The following is a 10,117-nucleotide window of genomic DNA, read 5'->3' on the forward strand; positions in this document are numbered from 1 at the left end:
TGAATTGGTATTATATAATTCTTCACATCCTTCAAGATTGGATCTTGGTCAATGGTGCCTTCTTCTTCAGCGCTTTCGTATACTCCCTTAGAATTTCTATTGGACGACTACCGTGCCCACGAAATTTAGTTTTACCAAGTCTAAGGAAACGTAGTGGAGCTGGATGCTTTTTGGCCTCAGGGATAGTATCCACCAAAGTCTGGAGGTGGTCTAAATCAAAGTTAGATGACCAAAAGCCCAAATCCTGCGCGGACGTAAAGTCAATAGCCTTGATCAGAGCCTCCCATTGTTGAGACTGCATATGAAGGCCAGTCACCCAAAACACCTCTAGGCTTGTCCATGCTTTGGACGCCATTGCCTTGGAGGGATCTGAAATAGGAATGGCTCTCTTTATCGACCGTTGTACAAGTGAACGAGATATGGGATCCAGAGCCTCCACTGCTTCCACTGTGGTATCAAGAGTGTAAATACAGTGTTTTTAATTGTTTTATCCACTTTAAAGTAAACTTTATCCGATTTTATTTTGAATTGTTCCAATCACTAAAAAAAATTGTCCAAAGTTAAGTTAAAAAGTTAACCGAAAAGGACGGAGAAATTTATCCGAATGTTTACAAATTTTGTCCAAATAGTCATGCGGAAATAGCTATGGGGCCTTGTGATATTATCGACGCGTCCTGGAAATTATCAACTGCGTTGGGGGGTTTTTTTTGAAGATGTCAAGACGCGTCGTGAAGATCATGGCGCGTTGGCGTGTTGGCACATTGGTACCACGCTAACATGCAATGATGAGTCCATGTATAAGAAAAATAAAAAGACAAAAGTTACCACCGCTTGTATCCTTCAACTGAGATCGCTTCAACACTCCTAATCACCAAATTTAAATTCACTATGACACTTACTAAGAACCAACCTGAAATTATCAACTTGGTTGACACCGATGACGACGAGCTCTACAAAGATCTCGAGGCTCAGGAAGCCGCCTTGAAGTGGGATGACAGCCCTTGTGTATGTGATCTTGGTGGTTCTTTTGTAACTTGTTCCATCTTATTGGTTATAAACATTGGTTCCTCTCTTTTGCAATATAGGCTATTGAGATCAAAACCGAGGGAGGAGGCAGTGACAGTGCTATCCCTCAGCCCCGCATACAAGACCCCGGGAATAAAAGTGACTCTTCCAGGCCCCATTTCCAAAACCTATATTGTCATGATTATGATGCCGGCATTTCGTTCGTCCATCTTGCCTCCTCGTCGCGGTCTAGCTCTCATCGGATGATTGTAGAGGAAGAGAACAATGAAGAGGCAGACCCATACGACCCTTGGACGCCCCCCATATATACTGGCCACGAGCATGACTTCGATACACCTACCGTGGATGCGCCTGTTGCGGAAACCCCTGTCATTGACTCACCTATCATTAGCGAGCCTGTTGACAGAAACAATAAGAAAGTAAAAAGGCCTAAAATGTCCTGCATCTATTCGCAGCTTCAATTCGACGAGGATGAGCTAGAAAGAGAGCGCAATCTGGCACCAGAGGCCCTTTTTGATCAAGACGAGAATGACTTTGGCCTCGAGTATGAGGGGCCAAGCCTGAGAGAAATGTGTCGTAAAAGGAAATGCAACTCCCCTTCCACATATTCTAAGATTACAGAAGAGGCTTCTCAATGATTGATTGAGTACTGAACAGTACACATGTGTACAGTAGCTGAAGCGACTAGGGCCGTTCGCATACATTCAAGGAGCGCCTGGAGGTAAAAATTAAGTTTAAAGACAACTTGTGCTAAACGATACCTCGGGATATTGTTGCTAATCGTGTTTACCTGGGGGTTTGTAATAGATATATTAATCATTACAGGGAAACAGGCAAGCTCCCTTCCAAGAAGCGTCGAGTGGCTCCGAAATTGACAGCAAGACACTGTCAGTACTTAGAGGATTTCTTAGACGGAGAACCTCTTTCGACGCTCATGGAGGTCCACAAGGCTCTCCACGACGAATTTCCTGAAGTCCAAGTGTCTCTTGCCACGGTTTTCAATTACGTCACAAATATGATCCCGCTGTACTTACAGCGAGAGAGAGATTTGCTGAAGAGATGCAAAACCCAACAAACCACGAGAAGTTTGAGAAAAAGACCATTTTCATTGACGAGGCGGGGTTTAACCTGCATCTGATCCGAGAGTATGGATGGTCCCGTAAAGGAAGGCCCGTCAACGTTGTGCGTCCTACCGTACGTGGTAGAAATGTTAGCGTTGTAGGTGCAATTTCATCGACTGGGATCATCTGTATGTCAGTGACTACAGTTGATCTTGATGCGGATGAAGAGCCAGTGGTGGAGGATGATCAAGATGGAGTCCCGAACAACAACGGCCGTGGCTGTGGCCGTAATCGTGGTGGAAATGCAGCACGCCCTCCGCAGGTATCCGAGGATGGTATAGTTGGTTGCTCAACAACCGGGGCCTATTTAGGGACTTCATTTGTGAGGTTCTTGAGATATTGGAGGCTAAAGAGATGCAAGGATATACTTTTCTAATGGATAATGCGCGTATTCACAAGTCTCCACTGGTTAGAGAACTCATAGAAGAAGCAGGCCATTTTTGTGAATATCTTCCTCCTTACTCACCATTCCTGAATCCAATCGAGAAATGCTGGTCGAAGGTCAAGAACAGTTTCAAGAGAAGCCGTCTTGAGGCGAACGAAACCATGCGCACTAGGTTCCAAGACGCATTCAGGTTGATATCCCGAAAGGATTGTCAAAGCTGGATTCATCATGCAACTACCTTTTTTCCAAGGTGTCTCAACAGAGAGATCAATCTATAGGCCTATAACAGTACAGTTATGGTGAAAAAAAAAAAAAAAAAAAAAAAAAAGAAAGAAACGCTAATGGATAGGATAATATGTATGTCAGCTCACTCAAATTGGTCATCTATGTTGTTAATAAAGCCACGATGTTTGGATAATTGTGATAATCTATTCGGTTATCACGTTTGGAATGAAGGACATTATTTTAGACACATTCGGATAACTTATAGCGAGCTAGCTGCGGGAGTATGCGCGTTTACGTGGCATGGCATGATCAATAGATAGGCACAGCTTTTTTTTTTCTTTTTTTTTTTTTAGTCTTGCATTTGTAAACTTTTTCAGATAGAATTGAATGACACCCAGTAAGAGAATAAAAAAGAGCGACAATCGCGAACAGAGAGACGTTAAAATGTCACCATTTTTGTTATTTCTTTTACTGTTTAGACTTTGTTTTGGATTTGCATGCTTGCATAGTCACATTGTAACACAAATCAAAAAAGCTAAAGTATTCTGCAAAAGAACCATGCACTCTTCTTGCTCTGTGCACAAACTTCACGATTCTCTTTCTTTACAAATAGTGGACCAAACACAGTTTGATTGGTATTGCAATAAGATTCAGCTCTGTACCCACTTTTTACTTGTTACAGTTACTTTTTGCTCAGTTTTTTTTTTTTTTTTTTTTTTTTTGTACATGTGTGTAGAGAGAGGGAGGAAAAGATAACCACAGCTCAGCATTTATTGTTGAAAAAAGAGCGGGCTAAAAAAATTTTCTACAGTTAAGATACTTATTTTATAATTTTATTGCATCGAGGATGAGTGACATGTTTGCCATCCACTGAGAAAACGTATAATATGAACATGTTCAGCAAATGAATAGGTGGAATCTGAGCAAGAGTCTCAGAAATGGGTAGAGCAAGCAATGATATAATAGAATGTATTCATTACAATCCCACAAGTAAAATGGTGCGATCGACCTTGGAATGGAATAAATGAAATAGATTGCTTTGTAATTATAAGGGACTATCCTCGGCTATGGTGGTATCCGTCACTACTTCAACTTCGCTGGACTCATTTGCCTCGCAGCTATTTGACTCACTAATAGCGCTAATACTTGGGGGGGCATCCTTTTTCTTTTTTTTTTTTCTTTTATTAAGAAAATAAAAATATATATATATATATAAAAGAATCGCTACGAGCAAAGGTCAATTTGGCCTTTCTGCTACTGGGGCCATATGCCAACTTTTCTTTATTTTTTTTTATTTAATTCTGATGCATGTTTATAAAATCCACATAGACCGAGTTCTTGGGGAACGGAGCGAAGTTCAGGTGGCTTGGTTTGCTCCCCCGCCCGCAGCTGAGCGAGGGCTCTGGTGTGTGAGTAGAATAAAGGACATTAGAAGCACCCTTCAAAATACGCAAACGCAATATAATCGCTGATAATAGATCACCTCACTAATAAAAAAATAAAATAAAAAATAATAAGCCATGGGATACAGAATCGACGCCGCTACCGGCCATCATTCCCTCAGGAAAGCCTCCCATATTGATATAAGCAACGTCCCTTGGATTACCTTCACTCCTGTATTAGCAGGGGAAGCACTTAAACGTGTACTCTTGAAAATGATGCAGAATAGTTGATGAACTGATGTTTTGATTGTTCTTGGCAGCAAGCTTTTTTTATTGTTATTACTTTTATTTGCTCCGAAATAGTCCCAGGCAAGCACATAGAAGCATAAGTTCCATGGGTTAAAATCCTCTACGGAGGAACGTTCAAAACCCACTGGGGTTGAAGTTGTCGTATATCAAGAGCGAATTGCATGAGTACTTTTTTGAATTTGGGTACACGCAGCTAAGGAACATTTATGAAGGCGCTTGGAAGTGCGATAAAAAGATGTTCATTCTAACATTCTACAACAAAAAATATATATAGGAGACTTGACTGGTGATGGTTATGGCGAATGCTACAGGTAGAAGGGATAATGATTTAATGAGGAAACGAGTTCAAGGGGCCAAGGGGAATAAACTATGGCTCCGTATTAAAATATATTGTAGATATTACAAGCACATCACACATTGTAGACAGAAGTTTTTTTGTAGAGAAAGACAAAGCTGACCAGATTAATACTATCACGATATTTTTGCACAAGAAGTGTCTGGATAATACTTGTACAATTTCCAAGAATCAAGTCAGTCAAACCATACGATGTACCAAAACAATCAATCAATATTAAGAGTATTACAGCGCCAAGTCCCCTGATTACTAACTAACTCGTAAACACATCTCGCATTGGCCAGCGCATCGAGGACCTCTCCAGACCTAGTTCTCGATCCCCAGTTTACCAGCAGTCAACAATAAAAATTAGTTCTGTAGATGAGTATCCTTTGCCACATGGATCTCAAGAAAGAAAGGATTTACTTGATTAAAACTTTGAAAAATACATCTTTGCACAGCTTTCGAGGATTCCAGAGCCTTTCTTGATATTGAAGGGGTGTTTGCGCATTTTTGTAAACTTAATTGGTTTTTATTGTTTGTGTGCTGGATGGATATGGAGATATGGAGTGGCACTACGTATGAGAACTGGTGATCGTAAAATATATTTAGTTTGTTCTAGACCTTCAACTTCCCATCTTTGACCTGGTTTAGCCATCCATAGCACATGTTTTTGATGTAGTCATATTGCTTGCAGTAATCTGTTCCACCCAAGTCATAGCATCCAAAAGCAATCTTGTCGATTCTGTTGCCAAGTGTCTTCACCTCATTAGCAACGAAGCCTCCATGATCAACACCATCAGTAGCACAAGACCAGTGCTGGAAATCCCTATTGATGTCCATCCTTCCTCTGCTATTCTTCTTTGTGTAAACATCGGCATCTTCATTGTGGAAACCCGTTTGGGCAATGATGATGCCATTTGGATCTGCAAGGACAGCATCAATATTCCAACCAAAGCTTGTGTCTCGTCGTCGGTAGCAAGCCCAATGGCTAGCGAATACGGAGTTCAGAGCCAATAAGGCAACCAAAATAGCGCAAGCGATTCTCATTGTATACTAGATGTTGTATATTTCAATATACAAGATAATAACGGCCCAGCTATAAGATTAAGAAAAATACTAAAAACACACTAGGAACATACTGGGGGAATTCCTAAAATTAATACGCTAAGAAAAGTATAATAATAATAACGCGTCACTAGAGACGCGACAAAACACCGACATGGTTCCTGAATAATCCCATGTCGCTTCTAGATAGATATGTAGTTACTTGGTACGAGTCTCTCTACCAGAAAATGAATAAATACCCCATGGATGTGGTGTGTGGACCCACATCTTATTCTCACTTATCTTAGCTTCTAATAACTCTGTCTAAATATTTTTCACTAGATGTGTTGAATAAATAAATAAAATACAATAATAAATGAAAAATGTCAGTTATGGATGCAAACATACACCCCTTTAGCTATAATGCAAAAGTCATTGTAATCTTACAAAGGTCTGGTCTGGTCTGGTCAAGGGATGTGAGATGATCTGGTAAGGACTTTGTGAGGGAGATTGTTGTGTAGTAACTCTTGCAAAGGAAATGGAGAGGTATTTATACATTTTCCTAAGAATTTACCAGCGTGACACAGGTACAAATTTGAGTTAAGCGATTGGTGAAACGGTACACAATAGAGTTGGGCTGCTGTATATTTCTACAGTCTCAATTAAAATTATACATTTACAGTTGATGCATCATGGAACACATGGCATGAATGGTCTACTGAATGGTCTACGAAGGACGACCTATTCACATTGTCATAGGTACCATGGACGTATGTGTGTCACCTTTCTTCATTGAAAATCCGACGAGAAATAAAGAAAAATAAACTAAATAAAAAGATCCCTCTGCCCTGCAACTCTGATCTACATCTACTTCTCGAGCCAAAAAGGGGTGGTGTGGGTGGGACATACGTCCATGGTACCTATGACAATGTGAATAGGTCGTCCTTCGTAGACCATTCAGTAGACCATTGTCTACGGTACCATGTCCGTATGTGGCTCCAGAGGGATCGCCAAAGAGAACTAAACTAAAACAAAACTAAAACTAAAAGAAAACTGAACGAAATGAACAACTAACTAAAGAAAATCTAGCCTAGAGTGCTCATGGACATGTTGTTGGAGGTGGCACTCGACAAACGGTAGTGCTTCTCGAAGACTTTCGGGGACGACCAATTCCCCTGCACCATGATATCAGCCACTGGTACGCCTGCTATAGCCGCGAGCGTAGAACCTAAGGCTCGGAGCTTAGGAGCTTTCTTGTCTCCTAAATCCATCAGCGAAGAAATCCTACTCATGTGGGAGCCAATAGTAGTCGCACGCGCCGGCTGGGTGTGGTCTTTCACAAATCTAATCAAAGGTACAATGCTTCTTGTTGGGTCCTTCGGATGAGGAGAGGTAGTGGAAGGACAAGACAGCCTGTCCAGGTAAGCGGTGTATGCGTCGACAGGGCATAGCTTCTTGTCAAAGTGAGAACCAATGGTCACATGCTTAATGATACGTTGTCCATCACTCTTCTCTTTTGGGAAAACAACAACAAGCTGAAGCTTCCCTAACACAATCTTGGAGAGACTGACATCTACACATCTGATGTCGTCTGGTCTCATGAAGCCACAGACGCCTAAGAGCCAACACAGCTTCCATGTAAGCTCCTCAAAAGGCAACTCCATATTTGCTGATGACTGCCGAAAATGGTCCAAAACAGGTGTGATGTCAAAGTGACCAGACCTGGACTCAACGACACCTTCTTGCTTTCCAGCCTTGAGGAACTGGCGGTAGTATTCATCTGATCGTACTCTCTCTGGGTCACGAAATAGGGCGAGGACAGCCGACTTCATGGTCATCAGCGTGGACCACTTCAAATTGCGAGCGACCCGCACGTAGTGTAGCCAGTTCACTACTGGGATCGCGGGGTTAATCCCTTGTTCGAACGAGCCCTCTTTCAGCCAAGTGACGAATTCAGCTTGATGCTTTTCGTACTCTCGCTTGGTGCTCTTGGATCCTTTGTGAGCACAGATAAACTCAGTCACCGCTGGCGAGAGGCCATCTATGAGCATCCTCGTCCTCTTACTCTCCACGCGGTAAGGCCCCAGTGTGGATTCTTGAGCAGGATGTGCGCGTCGCTTCCTGGTGGAGGGAGAACACATGTTCGTGGAATCGGTAAAGGGGGTTGGGTCGCCATTGCCTGTATCTTCGGGAACCAAATCGCCGATGGCCAAAATGGAGTAATTATGGTCGCTTCCAGGCCTTCCTGGTCTAGCTTCTGCAGGATCCTTGGAAGTAAGTTCCATGGAGGACAGATGTAAAGGTTGCCCAAGTGGCTCCACTTGTGTCTCAGCGCATCGAAGTCCACTGCCAAAGGATGAGGTTTCCATGTCATGAACTGAGGAAGCTGGTTGTTGCTGGGCGATGCAAAGAGGTCTATCCGATGAGGCCCCCACTGCTGGTCTAGACGACGGAAAAATGACGGGTCCAGCCTCCATTCGAGCTGCGCTTGCATCCGGCGTGATGGTGCATCTGCTGGATTGAATACTGAAGGTACATATGTGGTCCTGAGTCTTGTGCCTGTTGCTAGACAATGCTTCCATATTTTGTCCGCCAGGTCCATCAGAGGTTGTGAACGAGTTCCGCCGAACCGGTTGATGTAAGCGATGGTGGTTGTGTTGTCGATTACTAGGTTGAGCATCCTCCCTTGTGTTTGCGGTAGAGTGACTGCGTAGTACACGGTTAGTAACTCTTTTAAATTGATGTGTTGGTGGCGTATGTTTGGTGGCCATAGCCCTGTCCAAGTGCGCTGCCCTATGACGATCCCCCAGCCTTGGTCGGAGGCGTCTGTGTACACGTCCATCTGAGTTGGCGACTGAATCCATGACGTCCCGTTCCACTCCTTGAGTTGGTGTGTCCACCAATCCAGATCGGCTCGAGCTCTGTCGTCCAGTGAGATCGTCGCTTCCCAAGATGACCCCTGATGGCTGAGCGCTCTGTTCTTCAATGCCAGAAGATGCCGCGTCATTAGACGAGCTGGAAATACTGCTGCTGTCGTCGCCATGGCTTTCCCTATGAACGTAGCCAAGTTGCGAACCGTCGTCCATCCCTTGCTGAGCATCTTCGCTGCTTCTCGCCGTATGTCCCTGACCTTGGACTTCGGTACCGAGAGGGTCATGTCGGTGGTGTTGATGGTGAAACCCAGATGATCTAGACATTTCGTTGGCATCAGAGAGGATTTCTCCTTGTTGATGAGGAATCCAAGAGACTTGAGTTTGTCTAGGACAAGATTCGTGTGCTCTTCTGCTTGGGCTTTGGAGCTGGCCATGATCAACAGATCGTCGATGTAAGCTGTCAGCCGTATTCCTCGACGCCTCGCCCATCTCAACACCGGGCGTAGGACCTTCGTGAAGACTAACGGCGACAGTGACATCCCGAAAGGTAGAGTGCGAAACTGATACAGCTGACCCTTCCACTGAAACTGAAGGTAAGGACGAAAATGTGGATGAATCAACACATGAAGGAAAGCATCTTTGAGATCGATGCTCGTCAAATAATCGTTCTTCTGAAGGGTATTGCATACTACCTGAATCGTCTCCATCTTGAACGAGTCTGTGATGATAAATTGATTGAGAGGACGTAGGTTGAGGACAGGCCGGAGGTCCCCTGTCTTCTTGGGGATAGTAAACAAACGACTCTGGAAACCAGGTCCCGAAGCGTGCTCTATGGCTTTTTTGGCCAGAAGTGCGATCACTTCGTTCTCTATCGCCAGTGTCTCCTCCTTGGATAGATGCGGGGAAAGGGCTCTTGATGTGTGTGTTATTGGAGGTTGTCTGTGGAAGGGAATCTGAAAACCGTTTCCAATCACGGAGCGGACCCACCTGTCGTCCGTGAGGAGCCTCCAAGCCCTCGAGTAGAGGTGCAGACGGCCCCCTACTGGCTCTTGTTGGCGCTGCCGCGTCCCCGTCCACGGCTGCCTCTGTAAAAATACTGTCCCTGCTGGTTGTTATGCATGGGCTCTCCATACCCGTAAGTGAGCTGAGGAGGTGTGGCTTGTTGTGCTTGATGATGATTCGCTGGTGAATAAGGTTGCGATTGTGATGGAAATTGCTGGAACTGTTGCTGCTGGTGGGGGTACATGTTAAAGTAAATACCCCTGCTGCGAGAACCGGAATTGCGACCGGATCCTCTGTTTTGCAAAGCTGTCTTGCGAGGCTTGCTGGCCTCCTGGTACTCCTCAGCAGCTTTAATTCGGGCTGCAATATCATCTTTAGTGATAGTTGCAGTCTTTTCATGATCAGGGGCTGGC

The 10,117-nt window shown here is 44.0% G+C and overlaps 2 protein-coding genes across 2 annotated transcripts; one reads left to right on the plus strand and one right to left on the minus strand.

The window, feature by feature from the left end:
- Positions 1 to 888: 888 nt before the first annotated feature.
- Positions 889 to 1,664, plus strand: BCR41DRAFT_376046 (hypothetical protein; the record flags this gene model as incomplete). Its single annotated transcript, XM_022027011.1, has 2 exons — positions 889 to 1,005; positions 1,086 to 1,664. 2 exons carry the CDS (start codon positions 889 to 891, stop codon positions 1,662 to 1,664), a joined length of 696 nt encoding a protein of 231 aa, XP_021875164.1.
- A 3,734-nt stretch (positions 1,665 to 5,398) lies between these two features.
- Positions 5,399 to 6,168, minus strand: BCR41DRAFT_365661 (hypothetical protein; the record flags this gene model as incomplete). The annotated part of the gene is made up of 1 exon (XM_022026172.1): positions 5,399 to 6,168. Exon 1 carries the CDS (start codon positions 5,830 to 5,832, stop codon positions 5,401 to 5,403), a length of 432 nt encoding a protein of 143 aa, XP_021875165.1. The 5' UTR covers positions 5,833 to 6,168.
- Between the last annotated feature and the right edge of the window lie 3,949 nt (positions 6,169 to 10,117).

The sequence above is a fragment of the Lobosporangium transversale genome (assembly GCF_002105155.1).
Source record: "Lobosporangium transversale strain NRRL 3116 chromosome Unknown BCR41scaffold_95, whole genome shotgun sequence".
Lineage (NCBI taxonomy): Eukaryota > Fungi > Mortierellomycota > Mortierellomycetes > Mortierellales > Mortierellaceae > Lobosporangium > Lobosporangium transversale.